General features: G+C 38.3%; 1 protein-coding gene and 4 non-coding genes across 5 annotated transcripts; 4 read left to right on the plus strand and 1 right to left on the minus strand.

Annotated features, from left to right (window-relative positions):
• Nucleotides 1-1,035: 1,035 nt before the first annotated feature.
• On the minus strand, nucleotides 1,036-3,582 carry LOC147023017 (uncharacterized). The gene is made up of 3 exons (XM_085890316.1): nucleotides 2,814-3,582; nucleotides 2,522-2,716; nucleotides 1,036-2,424 (listed from the first exon to the last, which is right to left on the minus strand). The coding sequence occupies exons 1-3, from the start codon at nucleotides 2,904-2,906 to the stop codon at nucleotides 1,036-1,038; spliced, it is 1,677 nt and encodes a 558-aa protein (XP_085746442.1). The 5' UTR covers nucleotides 2,907-3,582.
• A 6,394-nt stretch (nucleotides 3,583-9,976) lies between these two features.
• On the plus strand, nucleotides 9,977-10,048 carry TRNAP-UGG (transfer RNA proline (anticodon UGG)). Its single transcript has one exon. It is a non-coding gene; the product is annotated as a tRNA-Pro (tRNA).
• A 1,618-nt stretch (nucleotides 10,049-11,666) lies between these two features.
• TRNAP-CGG (transfer RNA proline (anticodon CGG)) lies at nucleotides 11,667-11,738 on the plus strand. The gene has a single exon. It is a non-coding gene; the product is annotated as a tRNA-Pro (tRNA).
• A 2,456-nt stretch (nucleotides 11,739-14,194) lies between these two features.
• TRNAP-CGG (transfer RNA proline (anticodon CGG)) lies at nucleotides 14,195-14,266 on the plus strand. The gene has a single exon. It is a non-coding gene; the product is annotated as a tRNA-Pro (tRNA).
• A 1,667-nt stretch (nucleotides 14,267-15,933) lies between these two features.
• On the plus strand, nucleotides 15,934-16,005 carry TRNAP-CGG (transfer RNA proline (anticodon CGG)). The gene has a single exon. It is a non-coding gene; the product is annotated as a tRNA-Pro (tRNA).
• The last annotated feature ends 7,873 nt before the right edge of the window (nucleotides 16,006-23,878 follow it).

A 23,878-nucleotide genomic window follows, 5' to 3' on the forward strand; every position in this document is an offset into this window, starting at 1 on the left:
ATTAGAATATATTAACAGTTCATTAACTAGGTGTTCAATTGGAATATTAACAGTTTATTGATTAGATTATTTCTTTTTCATTGGGTAGGTGTTCATATGGATTCTTTCTTTCTGTTCATTAACTAGGTGTTCATCTTGATTCTTTTCTTTCTTTTTCATTGACTTGATGGGTAGGTGTTCAATTAGAATATTAACAGTTCATTGAGTAGGTGTTCAATTAGGATTCTTTCTTTCTTTTCATTGATTAGAATATTAACAGTTCATTGAGTAGGTGTTCAATTAGAATATTAACAGTTCATTGAGTAGGTGTTCAATTAGAATATTAACAGTTCATTGAGTAGGTGTTCAATTAGAATATTAACAGTTCATTGAGTGGATGTTCAATTGTGATTCTTTCTTTCTTTTCATTGACTTGATTTTTAGCTGTTCATTGACTAGGTGTTCAATTAGAATATTTCTTTTTGAAAAGGGTTTTACTGAACGATGGACGAAAGAACTTTTTAAAATTGTTGATGTAATAGATACAGTTCCTTGGACTTATAAAATATATGATTTGGAAGGGGAAGAGATTTTAGGTTCATTTTATTCACAGGAATTACAAAAGACAAAACTAAGCAGATAATACACCTTTGTGGACACTAGAGGGACAAGTCCGAGGTGTATAACAGTATATAATGTGTGTCAAGGGGGACGTTCTTAGATCTGTGAACCCCAAACACAGAATCCTCAACTGAATAGTCAAGGCTTAACTTTGTTTGTTGGTGTGTATGTGTGTGTGTCCCAACCCTCACATTCAAAATCTCAACCCCAACCCTCACATTCAAAATCTCAACCCCAACTCAATCCTCACCCAACACAGTCTTTTTCAAAATGAGATTTCCACCTATATATATATATATATATATATATATATATATATATATATATATATATATATATATATATATATATATATATATATATATATATATATATATATATATATATATATTTTACGTTTTTTTTCTCTTCTTCCAATTCTGTCTTTTAAGGCTTTCAGGTTTGATGACGTAAAAGGGGAGTAAGCCTGCACTTTCTTCCCAGAACTTTCTTGATCTTGCTCCCATCAAGCACCATCCGACAAAGAACTACATCGATAGGTTTAGATCCCAAAGAGTGATAGCAACTCCAAAAGTCTCCAAAATATAAATAAATAAAATAATAATAATAATAAATAAATAAATAAATAAATAAAAGCCCCCAAAAAAGTTTCAAGTGTCCAACATAAACCCAACTTTCCAAGTCTTCAAGGTATAACCACATTCCCGTTGAGTTTCCAAGATATGTATCACATTGTGAGTTATCAATCCAGAACCCACATTTCAAGTATTCAAAGTAAAACCAACTTACAAAGTCTCTTAAGGATAACTCATTTACTGATTTTTTCAAAATTTGTGAGTCTCCAAGGTAGGCCCCATATTTAGAACCATCTTGGCAGAACCCTTTTCCTGAGTCTCCAAGGTAGTTATTTAAACCATCAAGGCAGAACTCATTTACTGATTTTTTCAAAATTTGTGAGTCTCCAAGGTAGGCCCCATATTTAGAACCATCTTGGCAGAACCCTTTTCCTGAGTCTCCAAGGTAGTTATTTAAACCATCAAGGCAGAACTCATTTACTGATTTTTTCAAAATTTGTGAGTCTCCAAGGTAGGCCCCATATTTAGAACCATCTTGGCAGAACCCTTTTCCTGAGTCTCCAAGGTAGTTATTTAAACCATCAAGGCAGAACTCATTTACTGATTTTTTCAAAATTTGTGAGTCTCCAAGGTAGGCCCCATATTTAGAACCATCTTGGCAGAACCCTTTTCCTGAGTCTCCAAGGTAGTTATTTAAACCATCAAGGCAGAACTCATTTACTGATTTTTTCAAAATTTGTGAGTCTCCAAGGTAGGCCCCATATTTAGAACCATCTTGGCAGAACCCTTTTCCTGAGTCTCCAAGGTAGTTATTTAAACCATCAAGGCAGAACTCATTTACTGATTTTTTTAAAATTTGTGAGTCTCCAAGGTAGGCCCCATATTTAGAACCATCTTGGCAGAACCCTTTTCCTGAGTCTCCAAGGTAGTTATTTAAACCATCAAGGCAGAACTCATTTACTAATTTTTTCAAAATTTGTGAGTCTCCAAGGTAAAACTTGTATTCTGGCTCATCAAGGTATAACTTGTTCAGTGGGTATTGTCTTGATAACTCACAATGAGTACTATTGCTGTAAAACTCTTTTTCAGGATTTTGCTGGTCTCCAAGGTATAACTCTTTGGTTGGGTCATCAAGGACGAACTCGTTCTGTGGGTCTTGGTCGCTCATAAGGTCTTCAACCAAGAAAACAATTTCGCCCCAAGTTGTAGCAAAAGCAGTATTTTCATTTCGTATTTCAGACACAATTTCCTGTGAGAGAAAATAATAATGTATTAATTAAGTTATTTAATTATTAAATGAGTATGCTTCAATCAAAGTTTGAAAATAGGAAAATAAAAAATCTTACCTCAATAGATAAGAGGTTTGAATCCAGTTCATCAACTTGAAGGTTTAGTTCCATACAAGACAGAGAGTTCCAAGGAACACCAAAGTCATCCCACTCAAGGTCTTGGTCGCTCATAAGGTCTTCAACCAAGCCAACAATTTCCCCCAAAGTTGTAGCAAAAGCAGTATTTTCATTTCGTATTTCAGACACAATTTCCTGTGAGAGAAAATAATAATGTATTAATTAAGTTATTTAATTATTAAATGAGTATGCTTCAATCAAAGTTTGAAAATAGGAAAATAAAAAATCTTACCTCAATAGATAAGAGGTTTGAATCCAGTTCATCAACTTGAAGGTTTAGTTCCATAGAAGACAGACAGTTCGAGACAAGCACACAGAACACCATTGTCAGCAAGAACAAATGTTTAAAATGGAGCCTGGGTTTGAAGCTTTTATAGAGAAAGACTGGTGGGTGTGGTTTCCTTTGGAAATTCCCTGGGCAAGCCTAGGCAAGCCTTCATTGGGAAATTTTTCAAAACCATAACATCCTGTAATTTTCTAGTGATTTCTTTGTGAGTCAGAGATGAACTGGAAATGATGTAAGAGTGGGCGGGGCTTAGCAAAAGTAGGCGAAGCTTAGGAAAAGTGGGCGTGGCTTAGAAAAAAATACCTTATGAAAAGTGGGCGGAGCTTAGCAAAAGTGGGCGGGGCTTAGCAAAAGTGGGCGGGGCTTAAAGAAAAGTGGGCGGGGCTTATTGAATACCTTGTGGAAAGTGGGCGGGGCTTAACAAAAGTGGGCGGGGCTTAAAGAAAAGTGGGCGGGGCTTAACAAAAAATAACCTGTGGCTCAGGAGGTGGTCAAACAAGAGCATTAAGAGAAGTTTATCATTTCGTAATGGCACAAATGGGGTATCTTAAAAAATATAAAGATTCAAATGTTTTGTTTGTCAATATTTTAGATGGGGATTATTGTGCAAAGAAAATTAAACTATTGAAGGAATTTGAGAATGAACAAATCTTTATAGGTTCAATGAGTGAGCTGTTCAACCCCCAGGTGTTCAATTCAATGAGGTTCAACCTCCAAGTTAAAAGGGGAGACAAATAAATATACCTTGGGATAAAAAGGGGATTTATTTTTAGGGAAAAAAATATAAATCGCTGAAAATCCCCCATTCATTTACATGGGGAAAAGTGAGCCAGAATCAGTATTCTTACCCTACTCCCAATAACTCTCTAAATGAATTATCAATTGTGAAATCCACTTTGTAATTATTTTTAAGTCAAATAATTGATTTTGAAGAATGTTTTTGACTATCTATAACAATATTTTTTTGGTTCATCACCTTGTTCTTTCATGAGGTGAACAAATTCAGAAGACATTTTGGAAATCTTATATGCTCCGGGTGAAACTGTTATAGTTTTGTATCCACTTCCTGGGATATAACTAAACTTATCATTTTTCTCTGTGATATTAAACAGGATATTATGAGTTTCCATAGAGAATAAAGATGCTTCATATTCTTTTGTGGGCTCAAATTGTATTCGATATGGAAATTAAGCTGTGTAATCACTTGTGAAATTAAAATGAAGGATTGTGCTTTTCATCTTAATTAATATGGGTTAAAATGTCTTTGTATTTCCATTTATTAATTATTTTCATCTTCATTAACTTGTATAAAATGGCTGATGCTTCAATAAAACAATTGTTTCCATCCTCATTACTTCCTCACAGCAATAACAGTCTATTCAATTGTGATGGGTCATTTGGAAGAAAGCTAACATGTTGCGAAGATATACCTGAACCAAGCTTACTTGAAGCATATATAACATGTTTCTCCTTCTCATTCATCTTACTTTTAAGAGCAACAGAAACTCCATAGTCAAATGAGTCCAGTATATCAATATGCACTTTCTCTCATCCTTATTGTCTGTGTTCAATGGTTCATCAAAATAACTTGAACCTTGGAGACCATCTTTTGTTTGAAGAAACATTAATCTGGGAGTTAAACGCTTGGTCGATCAGAACTCAATAACATCAATTCATCATGAAATATCATTGGCTTTACATTAACTAGAGATAACTGTGATAATTCTTATTTTGGTATGAAACCAGCTATTGTTTTTGAATTTGTTGAATATTCTGAATAGCCTTCACAACATAATCAGGAGGTCGATTTACCTTTCCCAGCTCTTGGAATAATCCTTCATCATCATATTCTAATGATCCTATATCTTCCAGTTCTTACTCATTTGACTAAAATCTTTTAGTAGTTGAAGTTTTTTAGGAGTCGTTTCTATCGTTGTAGAAAAAGGGGCTTCTATCTTTTGTTGAGAACTTTTTAAAAGCGGTTTAAAAATTTTCTCTTTTTTCGTTCATACGCTTCTTCACCCATCAGTTTTGGTCTCCATTTCTTCTTTATGTCTTCCTGTTGCTTTACAACTTTTGAAACTCGCTTCTGATGTTCCTTAAACCTTCTAGCTCTTTCAATTGCTTCCATTTTCTGTCTTTACTTATTGAAAAATATCCTTTAGCATCTCATCTTGTTTGACCACAATATATTTCTATTTTCCAGTTGTGTGTTTCATATGATCCTTAAATTCCCTTTTACTACATAATAGTGAACAATTATTTTTCCAAAAAAATATTTATATCTATTGAATTTAGCTTGAATAAAATAAAAGTATTAGCATTATTTCTTATCGAGTGATGAGGGAGTTGAAAGTATGATTGGCTAAGATAAATGCAATTACAAGAATAATGTCTCCCTCTGGTGTAGTAGCTATCCATAACCATTTGGTTTCTCTCATTTACACAATCATCAAATATAATAAGGTTCTTTTTTGATTTATCCAAATCTTGGGGTGAAGGTATATCATCCATATAATCACAATGATTACCAGATAATGAAGGAGTGGTTTTCTTTTTACATTTTTGAGTATAACAAAATCGTTTTATTACACCTTCAATGTTATAATCATTTATTTTGTTTTGAAGTTTAAATAAACTGATAATTTCTTCCCTTTGAAGACCTGCATTAAAACCTTGTGAGAGCAATTGATACTCAGGTTGAAAACTTGACTTTGTGAAAATTATTAAATTCTTATAATCCAAAAAGGTTTGAGTAAGGAGCATCTTTAAGAGTAAACAAGTTTTTCCACATCCACTTGAACCAACGATGAGACATCTTAATGAATTTGGTATATTTGAGTGGTTGTTAAATTTTATCGTACTTTCCCAGACAGGTAAAACATCATTCATTTATATATTTGGAAAATAAATCATCTAACTTTTTTTACAAGTTTTATTTGAAACTCGATAATTAATCTGAAGTTTGGGTTTCATTTCTAAATAATCCATTATTTTATTTATATAATATCTTGAGTTGATGTTTTCTCGAAAATGACAGTTGTGAATCATATATATCATTAATCTGTGGAACATCAATTTAATTTTATCATTCTCTTCGATTGTTCTGAAAGGTGCATTTTCAACCTCATACTTTATATTCATTTTTCTTATCAATCTTGGAAAGTAATTCATTTTGGGTGGAATTTTTAAATAATTATGATCCTTTAAATATTTTTTTGAGGTGAGCCATGAAAATATAATCAGAGAATAAAACACTGTTGATAAGCTTCAAACTGTGTGTTTAATCCCATCTGTGAGCACATTGGACAACTCACAAATTGATTTCACTCAGCAGAGTCTCCTTCGAGTTCCTCAAAACAGAAAGTTTTGGAATCTTGTATATCACTTGGATCTCGCATGTCATTAATTTATATAGTATGTTTTCTTTTAAAATAATTTCATCCTCCAATATATCATATTTTCAAATCAGCTTATTTATATGCTTCACCATCCTCATCATCGTTACTTATATCATCAGGGTATTCACTATTATCAGCATCTTCATCATCTACAAAACTACTGTTATATTTGTGTGGGGTAGATGAAGGGATTTCATGGGAGAGATAGGATCATATAGAGTTGCTTGGTCTGTGGACGTGTAGGAGATATCTCGATGTAATTAAGTAGGGAGACTGTGAGCTTAACTGTTGCTTGTCACCACACGGGGGGTGGTGCCGTGTTAATTAGGTAGGGATCAAGGATAACTTCCCCAGTATGTAATTGCCCCCTGTGACTTTTCCCGATGTTTTGATAACCAAAACCATGATAACAAACAAGCAAAATGTGCCGAGGCGGGTAGAGGCCCTGCCTTCCTGGGTTTCGTGTGAGCAGGCCATGTCCCAGAGGCAGAGGTTTCATGGGTGTGATGTGAGATGCATGAAGAGGAATAGGGCATGGGAGGAGCAGATCAGACAGGAAAAGAGGCAAGTAGTGAAGGAAAGAGACGCACGCGGTTGGAGAGAGGATGTCAGAGGTCAAGAGAGAGAAGAGGCCACATTAGTTAGAGGACACGGAGGATCTCGCTTTTGCTCTCGGCACGACGGAGGCTGCATGATTCTTGTATTCATGCTGAGGCGACTGGTTCGTGTGGTGAAGCAAGACGCTGACCTTTGGCTCTTGGTTGGGCTATGAGGAATGGACCACGAGCCTCGTGTATGTCAAATAGTGGGTCAGTGAGGATGATCGACACATGAGGCAACTGCTCGGGGTCTCTTAATCTTGGTGTTAATTACCACTCACAAATTGCCTGGCGTACATGTTATTCCCGCTGCGAGAGAACGATTTGATGCCATTTTGGGCACGTCTAAAAGTGCCTCGATTCCACATTCCATAAGCACCATCTGGACCAAGCTAAGTCCAGAGGGATTATTTTTAAATAAAGGAGGGATTATTTTTCTTTATTTTATCTGCCCGCTTGTGTGTATTTAGGCGTGTGTGGAGGCGCCTCAATTATAATTAGATTGAGGTTACCTCACGTTTTTCTTTCATTCCTATAATTTGAATTATTATCATTCTACATATTTGATTATTGTTATTAAATTATTATTTAGTTAATTCAATTCGCTTGTGACCGTGTATTTGTGCCATTCTGGTGCAGCACTTAACTGTTTTCCCACGCGTGCGCGTTAATCTCCGAGAGTCTCGGCTGTAGTCCTCCAAGGGAGAAGTTTAGCAATCCATCCAGGTAGGGGTTAAACCCCCTGGACAAGACACTACTTTTATAACGAACATTTGAATATAAGCTGTCAGTATCATAGCTGTCTTCTGGAACAAATTCCTCACCAGAAAATTCATTAAAATCTTCAGACATGTAATGGCTCATTTATGAAGGAAAAAACTTGTATTATATATTCTTTATTAACACTTGTATCCTTATGGTAGAGTATTAATTCCATTCTCCAATATATATATATATATATATATATATATATATATATATATATATATATATATATATATATATATATATATATATATATATATATATATATATATATATATATATATATCTCCGCATCAAATGCTCCCAATGCTTTCTTATTTATTTGTTCTGAATATATCTGATGCTTATAACTTCTAATACTATTCATCTTACATCTTCTTTCTTTGAAACTAAGCAATCATAATAATGTTTGAAATTTATCATGTCTTTGCTTACAATCTGCTTTATCCCTTTCAACTTTTTATCACTTTTAGAACCACAATACATGTAAGCATAAGACTTTGCTCTAAATTCTACAAATTCACTCATTATCTGCCCCTTCCCCCCCAACTCATCTTTAAATTTTCCAATAATGTTTTTGTTTTTTGTAGAAAATAGTCGATTATCTTTTTCATTGTTGCTTGTGTCATAAATATTTGTGTCTTTCATCGTATCCTCATAAACATCTGTCTTGATATCCAATATAAAACTGTCTGTATCCATGTAAAGTAGATTAACTCTTTCATCATAGTTCTTCTTTAAGCTGTTGTAGCAATAGTCATACATCAATAACTTCGACAATTCAAGAATGGTCAATGTTCCTACATATGTTCCTCCATAAGACAAGTCAATGTTCCTACAGAAATATGTTTATCCATCATGATGCTTTCCTTCTCCATATGAATGGTACAAAAGTTCTCAGAGAATGTCTACTCATTTCAGTAATGGACATTGCGGGCGGATGGACAGACAGTTTGACAGACACCAATGTGATTTTCGAGGTTTTTTTGTTCAAAACTCAAGAATGCCGAAATGGAGGTTGCTGAAATTTGGAACATATTACCTTGATGTACAAAGGATTTTTTTCTGAAATTTGGAACATATTACCTTGATGTACAAAGGATTTTTTCTGAAATTTGGAACATATTACTTTGATGTACAAAGGATTTTTTCTGAAATTTGCAGCCAGTTTACTCCAGTAGAAGCCAAGAAAAGAAATTTTCAGTCCCCATGTTAAAGTTGCAAACAGAAAAACCATCCCATATAAAGGGAGGGGTGCTTTACGCCTCCCTTGATTTGCGTCCCTCCCCCTCCCACCAAGACCACCGGCAAAGATAAAAACTCCACCCTGAAACATTAATTGGGATAATGCTGATCCGATGTATAAACAGCCCACAACTGCAGGAGGAGTAGTGCGACAAACAAACAAACACACAAACACTGGTCCGTGAGTTATAGTGAGGATAAGGGAAGAAAGGGGGAAGTGATTGTGAATTTAACGTTCCATCTTTATTTACTTTTAACATTGTTCTTAACTAATGGGAACAGGAGCAACGCAGGCATGATAGGCTGAATGGCCTTCTCATGCGCCAAAATTCCCTGTGTATACGTGTGCTATGTTATTAAGAACAGGAAGATATGGGGAGGGGAGGACAGAGAGTTGGGGGTGAAGTTGGTGGTGGTTAGGGAACTGAAGTCACATTTTTGGGTCTTTTGGGTCTTTGTAGTTTTTGGGGTCTTTTGGTTCTTTGGGGTATTTTAGGTCTTTGGGGTCTTCAGGGTACTTTTGGGTCCTTTGGGTCTTCAGGGTCTTTTGAATCTTTTAGGTCTTCAGAGTCTTTGGGCGTCTTTTGGGTCTCCAGGGTCTTTGGGGTCTTCTGGGTTTGCGACTGTGTTCCAGATGACCAGGATTCAATTCCTTCTCTGGGCATATCATTTTTCCCACACATGTATATAATCTTCATTTCCAACAAATCCCGAATGTGCCTTTTACGATTATTTTATGAATCAACAGGAACATTTTAGAATCAAAATTAGAGTTTGTAACGTGAGCAATTGCTGATTAAACGGTTGTAATGTAAATACAGTTTAAAATGCAAGTAAGATTGTCATATCATGTCCACTCGAACGAATAAGGCAGAACAGGTGTCAATAAATTTTCAAGGAAAGGATACATCCATACAGAGTGAAATGAAGCCCATCAACTCATTCTGCACCTTCTTCCAATGTGGAAACGAGGAGTCCAACATGTCGGATGATCATGTCGTGGAGGAATCAAAAATCTAAACAGAGAGGCCAGGACAACCTCGGAGGACAGCTTCACCATTTCTGTAAAAACATAATACTTAAATTTGGTTACCTGTCTGGCTCGTTGGTCTAGTGGTATGATTCTCGCTTTGGGTGTGAGAGGTCCTGGGTTCAAATCCTGGACGAGCCCTTAATTGTTATTTTATGAATCAACCCGAACATTTTGGAATCCAATTTTGAGCTCACAATGCAAGTAAGTCAAAAAAACGTTTCAATGCAAACAAAGTTTGTCGTGCAATCAAATTTGTGTTGTCATATCTTCGATCATAAATAATGCAGAACAGGTGTCAATCAATTTCCAAAGAAAGGTCACATTTGTCCAGAGTGAAATGAAGGCCTTATACTTCTTCCCCACCTTCGACCAACAGAGAAACGAGGAGTCCGACATGTGATGTGATCTTCTCGTGGAGGAATCACACATCTAAACAGAAAGCCCAGGACAACCTTGGAGGACAGCTCCACCAAGAGAACTGATGAAGGTACACAGGCACACAACTTCAATGCAGAAGAATGGTTTGGACAGAAGATTTATGAAGTCCTTGACATGCTGTATCAAACCCTTGATTAACGATTTGAGCAAACATGAATGTGATCTCCTCCAGGATCTGGAAAACCGTCTTCTCGAAGCGGTAAATGGGGTGTGTTTTGAGGTTGGATGGTCTCAAACATCAATTTACAATGAAAGATACGATTGCTTGAGGTGGAACAGTCCAAAACATCAAATGTATTGTTATCAATGTGATTGGTTTCGATCAAATTGAGTGCTTGGAACCTCTTCGAGGAGAAAAACCAGAATGAAATGTTCGTTGTCCATGTGTGTTCTTTCCCCTCAATGAGCAACCAAATTCGTAGAAATTTATAAATTTCTGTAAAAAAACAAAACTTAAAGTGGGTTGTTTGTCTGGCTCGTTGGTCTCGTGGTGTGATGTGTATTTTGACTGTGAGATGTTTTGGGTTCAAATCCCTGATGAGCCTTTCATTGTTATTTTATGGATCAACACTTAGATTTTGTCATCCAATTTGGACCTCACAACGCAATCAATTAATAAATAACATTAATAATGCAAACAAAGTTTGTCGTGCAATCAAACTTGTGAATTCATGTCTTCTCCAACAAATAAGGCAGAACAGGTGTCAATAAATTTTCAGGAAAGTGTACATCCGTACAGAGTGAAATGAAGGCCATCGACTCATTCTGCACCTTCTTGCAACATTGAAACGAGGAGTCCTCCATGTCGTATGATCATGTCGTGGAGGAATCGGATGTCTAAACAGAGAGGCCAGGACAACCTTGGAGGACAGCTCCACCAAGGAGAACTGATGAAGGCACACAGGAAGACAACTTCGATGCAGAAGAATGGTTTGGACAGAAGATCGACGAAGTCCTAAACATGCTGAATCAAACCCTTGATGGACGATTTGAGCAAACATGAATGCGATCTCCTCCAGGATCTGGAAAACCGTCTTCTCGAAGCGGTGAATGGGGTGTGTTTTGAGGTTGGATGGTCTCAAACATCAATTTGCTAAAATAGATCCGATTGCTTGACGTGGAACGGTCCAAAACCTCAAATGTATTGTTATCAATGTGATCGGTTTCGATCAAATTGGGTGCATGGAACCTCTTCGAGGAGAAAAACCGGAATGAAATGTTTGTTGTCCACCAGTGTTCCTTCCCCTCAAATGGCAACGAAATTCGTTGAAATTTATAAATTTCTGTAAAAACAATATTTAAATGGGGTCATCTGTCTGGCTCGTTGGTCTAGTGGTATGATTCTCGCTTCGGGTGTGAGAGGTCCTGGGTTCAAATCCCGGACGAGCCTTTGATATTTTATCAATCAACTCTAACATTTTGGAATCCAATTTGGAGTTCACAATGCAAGCAAGTCATAAAAAACGTTTCAATGCAAACAAAGTTTGTAGTGCAATCAAATTTGTGTTGTCATGTCTTCCATCAAAAATAATGCAGAACAGATGTCAATAATTTTCAAGCAAAGGACACATTTGTCCAGAGTGAAATGAAAGCCGTCAACTTCTTCCGCACATTCCACCAACATCGAAACTTGGAGTGGGACATGTTATATTACTTGTCAGAGAGGAATCCGATATACAAACAGAGGCCAGGACAACCATGGAGGACAGCTCCACCATGGAGAACTGATGAAAACACACAGGCAAACAACTTATCTGCAGAAGAATGGTTTGGACAGAAGATCGACAAAATCCTTGACATGCTGAATTAAACCCTTGATGGACGATTTGAGCAAAAATGAATGCGATCTCCTCCAGGAACTGAAAAACCATCTTCTGGAAGCTGTGAATGGGGTGTATTTTGAGGTCGGATGGTCTCAAACATCAATTTACTCTAATAGATACGATTGCTTGAGGTGGAACGGTCCAAAACCTCAAATGTATTGTTATCAATGTGATCGGTTTCGATCAAATTGGGTGCCTGGAACCTCTTCGAGGAGAAAAACCGGAATTAAATGTTCGTTGTCCACCTGTGTTCCGTCCCCTCAAATGGCAACCAAATTCGTCGAAATTTATAAATTTCTGTAAAAAACATAATATTTAAATTGGATCACCTGTCTGGCTCGTTGGTCAAGTGGTATGATTCTCCTTTTGGGTGTGAGAGGTCCTGGGTTCAAATCCCGGATGAGCCTTTGATGTTTTATGAATCAACTCTAACATTTTGGAATCCAATTTGGAGTTCACAATGCAAGCAAGTCAGAAAAAACGTTTCAATGCAAACAAAGTTTGTCGTGCAATCAAATTTGTGTTGTCATATCTTCGATCATAAATAATGCAGAACAGGTGTCAATCAATTTCCAAAGAAAGGTCACATTTGTCCAGAGTGAAATGAAGGCCTTATACTTCTTCCCCACCTTCGACCAACAGAGAAACGAGGAGTCCGACATGTGATGTGATCTTCTCGTGGAGGAATCAGACATCTAAACAGAAAGCCCAGGACAACCTTGGAGGACAGCTCCACCAAGAGAACTGATGAAGGCACACAGGCACACAACTTCGATGCAGAAGAGTGGTTTGGACAGAAGATCGACGAAGTCCTTGACATGCTGTATCAAACCCTTGATTAACGATTTGAGCAAACATGAATGTGATCTCCTCCAGGATCTGGAAAACCGTCTTCTCGAAGCGGTGAATGGGGTGTGTTTTGAGGTTGGATGGTCTCAAACATCAATTTACAATGAAAGATACGATTGCTTGAGGTGGAACAGTCCAAAACATCAAATGTAGTGTTATCAATGTGATTGGTTTCGATCAAATTGAGTGCTTGGAACCTCTTCGAGGAGAAAAACCAGAATGAAATGTTCGTTGTCCATGTGTGTTCTTTCCCCTCAATGAGCAACCAAATTCGTAGAAATTTATAAATTTCTGTAAAAAACAAAACTTAAAGTGGGTTGTTTGTCTGGCTCGTTGGTCTCGTGGTGTGATGCTTCTTTTGACTGTGAGATGTTTTGGGTTCAAATCCCTGATGAGCCTTTCATTGTTATTTTAAGGATCAACACTTAGATTTTGTCATCCAATTTGGAGCTCACAACACAATCAATTAATAAATAACATTAATAATGCAAACAAAGTTTGTCGTGCAATCAAACTTGTGAATTCATGTCTTCTCCAACAAATAAGGCAGAACAGGTGTCAATAAATTTTCAGGAAAGTATACATCCGGACAGAGTGAAATGAAGGCCATCTACTCATTCTGCACCTTCTTGCAACATTGAAACGAGGAGTCCTCCATGTCGTATGATCATGTCGTGGAGGAATCAGATGTCTAAACAGAGAGGCCAGGACAACCTTGGAGGACAGCTCCAGCAAGGAGAACTGATGAAGGCACACAGGAAGACAACTTCGATGCAGAAGAATGGTTTGGACAGAAGATCGACGAAGTCCTTGACATGCTGTATCAAACCCTTGATGGACGATTTGAGCAAACATGAATGCGATCTCCTCAAGGAACTGGAAACCGTCTTCTCGAAGCTGTACATGGGGGTGTATTTTGAGGTTGGATGGTCTCAAACATCAATTTGCTAAAATAGATCCGATTGCTTGACGTGGAACGGTCCAAAACCTCAAATGTATTGTTATCAATGTGATCGGTTTCGATCAAATTGGGTGCATGGAACCTCTTCGAGGAGAAAAACCGGAATGAAATGTTCGTTGTCTTCCTGTGTTCCTTCCCCTCAAATGGCAACCAAATTCGTCGAAATTTATAAATTTCTGTAAAAACATAATACTTAAATGGGTTCATCTGTCTGGCTCGTTGGTCTAGTGGTATGATTCTCGCTTCGGGTGTGAGAGGTCCTGGGTTCAAATCCCAGGTGAGCCCTGAATTGTTATTTTATGAATCAACTCTAACATTTTGGAATCCAATTTTGAGCTCACAATGCAAGTCAGTCAAAAAAACGTTTCAATGCAAACAAAGTTTGTCGTGCAATCAAATTTGTGTTGTCATATCTTTGATCATAAATCATGCAGAACAGGTGTCAATCAATTTCCAAAGAAAGGTCACATTTGTCCAGAGTGAAATGAAGGCCTAAAACTTCTTCCCCACCTTCGACCAACAGAGAAACGAGGAGTCCGACATGTGATGTGATCTTCTCGTGGAGGAATCAGACATCTAAACAGAAAGCCCAGGACAACCTTGGAGGACAGCTCCACCAAGAGAACTGATGAAGGCACACAGGCACACAACTTCGATGCAGAAGAATGGTTTGGACAGAAGATTGATGAAGTCCTTGACATGCTGTATCAAACCCTTGATTAACGATTTGAGCAAATATGAATGTGATATCCTCCAGGATCTGGAAAACCGTCTTCTCGAAGCGGTGAATGGGGTGTGTTTTGAGGTTGGATGGTCTCAAACATCAATTTACAATGAAAGATACGATTGCTTGAGGTGGAACAGTCCAAAACATCAAATGTATTGTTAACAATGTGATTGGTTTCGATCAAATTGGGTGCTTGGAACCTCTTCGAGGAGAAAAACCAGAATGAAATGTTCGTTGTCCATGTGTGTTCTTTCCCCTCAATGAGCAACCAAATTCGTCGAAATTTATAAATTTCTGTAAAAAACAAAACTTAAAGTGGGTTTTTTGTCTGGCTCGTTGGTCTCGTGGCGTGATGCTTATTTTGACTGTGAGATGTTTTGGGTTCAAATCCCTGATGAGCCTTTCATTGTTTTTTTGTGGATCAACACTTAGATTTTGTCATCCAATTTGGAGCTCATAACGCAATCAATTATTAAATAACATTAATAATGCAAACAAAGTTTGTCGTGCAATCAAACTTGTGAATTCATGTCTTCTCCAACAAATAAGGCAGAACAGGTGTCAATAAATTTTAAGGAAAGTATACATCCGTACAGAGTGAAATGAAGGCCATCGACTCATTCTGCACCTTCTTGCAACATTGAAACGAGGAGTCCTCCATGTCGTATGATCATGTCGTGGAGGAATCAGATGTCTAAACAGAGAGGCCAGGACAACCTTGGAGGACAGCTCCACCAAGGAGAACTGATGAAGGCACACAGGAAGACAACTTCGATGCAGAAGAATGGTTTGGACAGAAGATCGACGAAGTCCTTGACATGCTGAATCAAACCCTTGATGGACGATTTGAGCAAACATGAATGCGATCTCCTCAAGGAACTGGAAACCGTCTTCTCGAAGCTGTACATGGGGGTGTATTTTGAGGTTGGATGGTCTCCAGTGTGTACTAGGTGCGGTACCCAATCACGTGACACAGCACAGTCGCAAACATCAATTTACTAAAATATATCCGATTGCTTGACGTGGAACGGTCCATAACCTCAAATGTATTGTTATCAATGTGATCGGTTTCGATCAAATTGGGTGCATGGAACCTCTTCGAGGAGAAAAACCGGAATGAAATGTTTGTTGTCCACCTGTGTTCCTTCCCCTCAAATGGCAACGAAATTCGTTGAAATTTATAAATTTCTGTAAAAACATAATATTTAAATTGGTTCATCAGTCTGGCTCGTTGGTCCAGTGGTATGATTCTCGCTTCGGGTGTGAGAGGTCCTGGGTTCAAATCCCGGACGAGCCTTTGATATTTTATGAATCAACTCTAACATTTTGGAATCCAATTTGGAGTTCATAATGCAAGCAAGTCATAAAAAACGTTTCAATGCAAACAAAGTTTGTGGTGTAATCAAATTTGTGTTGTCATTTCTTCCATCATAAATAATGCAGAACAGGTGTCAATAATTTTCAAGGAAAGGACATATTTGTCCAGAGTGAAATGAAGGCCGTCGACTTCTTACGCACCTTCCACCAACACAGAAATTTGGAGTCGGACATGTTATATGACTTGTCAGAGAGGAATCGGATATCCGAACAAAAGCCAGGACAACCTTGCAGGAGAGCTCCACAAATGAGAACTGATGAAGGCACACTGGCAGACAACGTCTCTGCAGAAGAGTCGTTGGACATAAGATCGATGAAGTCTTTGACATGTTGTCTCCAAACCTTGACAGACGATTTGGGCAAAAATTCATGAGGTCTCCTCCAGGATCTGAAACCACCTAATGGAAGCTGTGAATGGGGTGTATTTTGAGGTCGGATGGTTGAAAACATGAAATTATTGTTCCAGATACGATTGCTTGAGGTGGAGCGGACTCATAAATCGATTGTATTGTTTTCAAGATGATCAGTTTCGATAAAAGTAGGTGCTCGGAACCTCTTTAAGGAGAAAAACGGAAAGAAATGTCCTTTGTCCATCTCTGTTCCTTCCCCTCAAATGGCAAACAAATGACTCTAAATTTATAAATTTCTGTAAAAAACAAAACTTAAAGTGGGTTGTTTGTTTGGCTCGTTGGTCTCGTGGTGTGATTCTTGTTTTGACTGTGATGTGTTTTGGGTTCAAATTCCTGATGAGCCTTTTATTGTTATTTTATGGATCAACACTTAGATTTTGTCATCCAATTTGGAGCTCACAACACAATCAATTAATAAATAACATCAAAAATGCAAACAAAGTTTGTCGTGCAATCAAACTTGTGAAGTCATGTCTTCTCCAACAAATAAGTCAGAACAGGTGTGAATAAATTTTCAAAAAAGTATCCATCCGTACAGAGTGAAATGAAGGCCATCTACTCATTCTGCACCTTCTCCCAACATAGAAACGAGGAGTCCTCCATGTCGTTTGATGATGTTGTGGAGGAATCGGATATCTCAACAGAGAGGCCAGGACAACCTTGGAGGACAGCTCCACCAAGGAGAAATGATGAAGGCACACAGGAAGACAACTTCGATGCAGAAGAATGGTTTGGACAGATGATCGACGAAGTCCTTGACATGCTGTATCAAACCCTTGATGAACGATTTGAGCAAAAATGAATGCGATCTCCTCCAGGACCAGGATCTGGAAAACCGTCTTCTCGAAGCTGTGAATGGGGTGTGTTTTGAGGTTGGATGGTCTTTAACATCAATTTACAATGATAGATACGATTGCTTGACGTGGAACGGTCCAAAACCTGAAATGTATTGTTATCAATGTGATCGGTTACGATCAAATTGGGTGCATGGAACCTCTTCGAGGAGAAAAACCGGAATGAAATGTTTATTGTCCACGTGTGTTCCTTCCCCTCAAATCGCAACCAAATTCGTCGTAATTTATAAATTTCTGTTAAAATATAATGCTTAAACTGTATCATTTGTCTGGCTCTATGGTCTAGTGGTATGATTCTTGCTTCGGGTGTGAGAGGTCCTGGGTTCAAATCCTGGATGAGCCTTTGATGTTTTATGAATCAACCTTAATATTTTAGAATTCAACTTGGAGTTCACAATGCAAGCAAGTCATCAAAAACGTTTCAATGCAAACAAAGTTTGTCGTACAATAAAATTTGTGTTGTCATGTCTTCCATCATAAATGATGCAGAACAGGTGTCAATCAATTTCCAAGGTAAGGACTCATTTGGCCAGAGTGTAATGAAGACCGTCTCCTTCTTCCGCACTTTCCACCAACAGATAAACGAGGAGTGCGACATGTTATGCAATCTTGTCAGAGAGGAATCGGATATCCAAACAGAGAGGCCAGGACAACCTTGGAGGAGAGCTCCACCATGGAGAACAGATGAAGGCACACAGGCAGACAACTTTTCTGCAGAAGAGTGGTTTGGACAGAAGATCGATGAAGTCCTTGACATGCTGAATGAAACCCTTGAGAGACGATTTGAGCCAAAATGGATGCGATCGCCTCCAGGATCAAGAAAACCATCTTCTCGAAGCTGTGAATGGGGTGTATTTTGAGGTTGGATGGTCTCAAACATCAATGTACTATTTTCGATACAATTGCTTGAGGTGGAATGGTCTAAAACTAAAAATGTATTGTTATCAATGTGATCGGTTTCGATCAAATTGGGTGCATGGAACCTCTTCGAGGAGAACAAGCTCAAATGAGCGAAGATCCTCGTCCTCTTTATTATGTCGTCATAAGAACGAATATGACGTCATTGTGATGTATCAGGTTTGCGATAAATTATCTGTGCTATTGCCCGGCTTGATTCACGCAAACAAAATTCAAACAGCTTGCCTAGTTTCTAAGATCTTGGTGTCGGCGGTTTCCATTAGCGGTGATATTATGACGTCAACTTTTTTTCTGGGAAGAATTTCCAAAATCGGAGATGGTTACTGTCTGCGCAAGGTATTTTTACATATATACACCAAGTTTCAGGAAGTTTTGATGAAAACTGTAGGTTGTGAAACAAAAAAATCCACAAGAAGAAGATGAAGAACAACAACGTGAGTAAGACTTCGAGATCCTCCACCAGGATCTAAAAACCAGAATGAAATGTTTGTTGTCCCCGTATGGTCCTTCCCCTCAATTTGCAACCAAATTCGTCGAAATTTATAAATTTCTGAAAAACATAACACTTAAATTGGGTCATCTGTCTGGCTCGTTGGTCTAGAGGTATGATTCTCGCTTCAGGTGTGAGAGGTCCCGTGTTCAAATTCCGGACGAGCCTTTGATATTTTATGAATCAACCCGAACATTTTCGAATCCAATTTTGAGCTCACAATGCAAGCAAGTCATAAAAACGTTTCAATGCAAACAAAGTTTGTCGTGCAATCAAATTTGTGGGGTCATGTCTTCCATCATAAATAATGTGGAACAGGTGTCAATCAATTTCCAAGGAAAGGACACATTTGTCCAGAGTAAAATGAAGGCCGTCGACTTCTTTCGCACCTTTCACCAACAGAGAAACGAGGAGTCCGACATGTTATTTGATCTTGTCGTCGAGCAATCGGACATCCAATCAGAGAGGCCAGCACAACCTTGGAGGACAGCTCCACCATGGAGAACAGATGAAGGCACACAGGAAGACAACTTCTCTACAGAAGAATGGTTTGGACAGAAGATCAACGAAGTCCTTGACATGCTGTATCAAACCCTTGACAGACGATTTGAGCAAAAATGTAAGTGATCTCCTCCAGGATCGAGAAAACCGTCCTCTCGGCGCTGTGAATTTTGAGGTATTTTGAGGTTGGATGGTCTCACACATCAATGTACTATTTTCGATACAATTGCTTGAGGTGGAATGGTGTAAAACTAAAAATGTATTGTTGTCAATGTGATCGGTTTCGATCAAATTGGGTGCATGGAACCTCTTTGAGGAGAGCAAGCTCAAATGAGCGAAGATCCAAGTCCTCTTAATTATGTCGTCATAAGAACGAATATGACGTCATTGTGATGTATCAGGTTTGCGATAAATTATCTGTGCTATTGCCGGTTTGATTCAAGCAAACAAAATTCAAACAGCTTGCCAAGTTTCGGAGATAATGGTATAGGCGATTTCCATTAGCGGTGATATTATGACGTCAACTTTTTTCTAGGATGAATTTCCAAAATCGGAGATGGTTACTGCCTGCGCGTGGGCTTTCTGCATATACATGGCAAGTTTCACGAAGATCCGATGAAAACTCTGGGTTGTGAAACAAAAAATGTCAAAAAATAGGAATGACGTCATAACAATTTATATGACGTCATACTGATGTATCATATGTGTGGAAATTCATCTCTGCTAATGCCCTGTTCGATTCCCGCAAAAATAATTCAAAAAGCTTGCCCAGTTTCGGAGATAATTTTTTCAGCGATTTCCATTGGCAGAGATATTTTGACAAAATAACTTTTTTCTCGGAGGAATTTCCAAAATCGGAGATGGTTACTGCCTGCGCGTGGGCTTTCTGCATATTCATGGCAAGTTTCACGAAGATCCAATGAAAACTCTGGGTTGTGAAACAAAAAATGTCAAAAAATAGGAATGACGTCATAAAAATTGATATGACGTCATAGTGATGCATCATATGTGCGGTAATTCATCTCTGCTAATGCCCTGTTAGATTTCCGCAAACAGAATTCAAAAAGCTTGCCTCGTTTCGGAGATAATTTTTTTCGGCGATTTTCATTGGCGGAGATATTTTGACGTCATATCTTTTTTTCAAGGAGGAATTTTCAAAATCAGCGATGGTTACTGTCTGCGCAGCGTATTTTTACATATATACGCCAAGTTTCAGGAAGTTTCGATGAAAACTGTAGGCTGTGAAACAAAAAAGTCCACAAGAAGAAGATGAAGAACAACAACGTGAGAAGACTTCGAGATCCTCCACCAGGATCTAAAAACCAGAATGAAATGTTCGTTGTCCATGTGTGTTCCTTCCCCTCAATTACCAACTAAAGTCGTAGAACTTTATAAATTCCTGTAAAAAAACAAAACATAAATTGGACTGTTTGTCTGGCTTGTTGCTCTCGGGGTATGATTCTCGCTTTGGGTGTGCGAGGTCCTGGGTTCAAATCCCTGACGAGCCCTTAATTGTTATTTTATGAATCAAGCCTTACATTTTCGAATCCAATTTGGATCTCACAATGCAAGCAAGTCAAAAAAAACGTTTAAAATGCAAACAAAGTTTGTCGTGCAATGAAATTCCTGAAGTCATGTCTTCTCTTTCAAATAATGCAGAACAGATGTCATTTTTCAATGAAATGACACATCTGTCCAGATCGAAATGAAGGCCATCTGTTATATCCACACCTTCCACCAACATAGAAACGAATTAGGAATCCGACATGTTGTATGACTTGGCAGAGAGGAATCGGATATCCAAACAGAGGCCAGGACAACCTTGCAGGAGAGCTCCATAAATGAGAACTGATGAAGGCACACATGCACACAACGTCTCTGCAGAAGAGTCGTTTCACAGAAGATCGATGGAGTCTTTGACATGTTGTCTCAAAACCTTGACAGACGATTTGGGCAGGAATGCATGAGGTCTCCTCCAGAATATGAAACCACCTTCTGGAAGCTGTGAATGGGGTGTATTTTGAGGTCGGATGGTTGAAAACATCAAATTATTGTTCCAGATACGATTGCTTGAGGTGGAGCCGACTCAAAAATCGATCGTATTGTTTTCAAGATGATCGGTTTCGATAAAAGTAGGTGCTCGGAACCTCTTTAAGGAGAAAAACGGAAAGAAATTTCCTTCGTCCATCTGTGTTCCCTCCCCTCGAATGGCAACCAAATTACTCTAAATTTATAAATTTCTGTAAAAAACAAAACTGAAAGTGGGTTGTTTGTCTGGCTCGTTGGTCTCGTGGTGTGATTCTTGCTTTGAGTATGAGTTGTCTTGGTTTCAAATCCCTGTTGAGCCTTTAATTGTTATTTTATCGATCAACACTGAGATTTTCTCATCCAATATGGAGTTCACAATGCAAGCAATTAACAAATAACATTCATCATGCAAACAAAGTTTGTCGTGCAATCAAACTTGTGAAGTCATGTCTTCTTCAACAAATATGGCAGAACAGGTGTCAATAAATTTTCAAGAAAGTGTACATCCGTACAGAGTGAAATGAAGGCCATCTACTCATTCTGCACCTTCTCCCAACATACAAACGAGGAGTCCTCCATGTCGAATGATAATGTTGTGTTGGAATCGGATATCTCAACAGAGAGGCCAGGACAACCTTGGAGGACAGCTCCACCAAGGAGAAATGATGAAGGCACACAGGCAGACAACTTCGATGCAGAAGAATGGTTTGGACAGAAGATCGACGAAGTCCTTGACATGCTGTATCAAACCCTTGATGGACGATTTGAGCCAAAAGGAAGGCGATCTCCTCCAGGACCAGGATCTGGAAAACCGTCTTCTCGAAGCTGTGAATGGGGTGTATTTTGAGGTTGGATGGTCTCAAACATCAATTTACAATGATAGATAGGATTGCTTGACGTGGAACGGTCCAAAACCTAAAATGTCTTGTTATCAATGTGATCGGTTACGATCAAATTGGGTGCATGGAACCTCTTCGAGGAGAAAAAACCGGAATGAAATGTTTATTGTCCACGTGTGTTCCTTCCCCTCAAATCGCAACCAAATTTGTCGTAATTTATAAATTTCTGTTAAAATATAACACTTAAAGTGCATCATTTGTCTGGCTCGTTGGTCTCGTGGTATGATTCTTGCTTCGGGTGTGAGAGGTCTTGGGTTTAAATCCTGGACGAGCCCTTCATTGTGATTTTTTGAATCAACCCGAACATTTTGGAATCCAATTTTGAGCTCACAATGCAAGCAAGTCATAAAAACGTTTCACTGCAAAGAAAGTTTGGAGTGAAATCAAATTTGTGAAGTTATGTCTTCAATCACAAATAATTCACAACAGGTGTCAATAAATTTCCAAGGAAAGGACACATCGATCCAGAGTGAAATGAAGGCCGTCGACTTCTTCCCCACCTTCCACCAACAGATAAATGAGGAGTCTGACATGTTATTTGATCTTTTCGGAGAGGAATCGGACATCCAAACAGAGAGGCCATGACAACTTGGAGGATAGCTCCACCATGGAGAAATGATGAAAACACACAGGCAGACAACTTCGATGCAGAAGAGTGGTTTGGACAGAAGATCGTTGAAGTCCTTGACATGCTGAATGAAACCCTTGAGAGACGATTTGAGCCAAAATGGATGCGATCGCCTCCAGGATAAAGAAAACCATCTTCTCGAAGCTGTGAATGGGGTGTATTTTGAGGTTGGATGGTCTCAAACATCAATGTACTATTTTCGATACAATTGCTTGAGGTGGAATGGTCTGAAACTAAAAATGTATTGTTATCAATGTGATCGGTTTCGATCAAATTGGGTGCATGGAACCTCTTCGAGGAGAACAAGCTCAAATGAGCGAAGATCCTAGTCCTCTTAATTTTGTCGTCATAAGAACGAATATGACGTCATTGTGATGTATCAGGTTTGCGATAAATTATCTGTGCTATTGCCCGGCTTGATTCAAGCAAACAAAATTCAAACAGCTTGCCTAGTTTCTAAGTTCTTGGTGTCGGCGGTTTCCATTAGCGGTGATATTATGACGTCAACTTTTTTTCTGGGAAGAATTTCCAAAATCGGAGATGGTTACTGTCTGTGCAAGGTATTTTTACATATATACAACAAGTTTCAGGAAGTTTTGATGAAAACTGTAGGTTGCGAAACAAAAAAAGTCCACAAGAAGAAGATGAAGAACAACAACGTGAGTAAGACTTCGAGATCCTCCACCAGGTCTAAAAAACAGAATGAAATGTTTGTTGTCCCCGTGTGGTCCTTCCCCTCAATTTGCAACCAAATTCGTCGAAATTTATAAATTTCTGAAAAACATAACACTTAAACTATCATCTGTCTGGCTCGTTGGTCTCGTGGTATGATTCTCGCTTCAGGTATGAGAGGTCCTGTGTTCAAATTCCGGACGAGCCTTTGATATTTTATGAAACAACCCTTACATTTTCGAATCCAATTTTGAGCTCACAATGCAAGCAAGTCATAAAAACGTTTCAATGCAAACAAAGTTTGTCGTGCAATCAAATTTGTGGGGTCATGTCTTCCATCATAAATAATGTAGAACAGGTGTCAATCAATTTCCAAGGAAAGGACACATTTGT

Source organism: Eptatretus burgeri, chromosome 7 (genome assembly GCF_056783735.1).
Source record: "Eptatretus burgeri isolate ZD-2024b chromosome 7, Ebu_testis_v1, whole genome shotgun sequence".
Classification (NCBI taxonomy): Eukaryota; Metazoa; Chordata; class Myxini; order Myxiniformes; family Myxinidae; genus Eptatretus; species Eptatretus burgeri.

What these genes read in the sequence shown, in the direction of transcription:
- LOC147023017 (XM_085890316.1), bottom strand. Translation starts at nt 2,906, where the DNA reads ATGGTGTTCTGTGTGCTTGTCTCGAACTGTCTGTCTTCTATGGAACTA. An exon ending in CAAACCTCTTATCTATTGAG is followed by an intron (nt 2,717 to 2,813) that starts GTAAGATTTTTT and finishes TTTCTCTCACAG; the next exon opens with GAAATTGTGTCTGAAATACG. An exon ending in CAAACCTCTTATCTATTGAG is followed by an intron (nt 2,425 to 2,521) that starts GTAAGATTTTTT and finishes TTTCTCTCACAG; the next exon opens with GAAATTGTGTCTGAAATACG.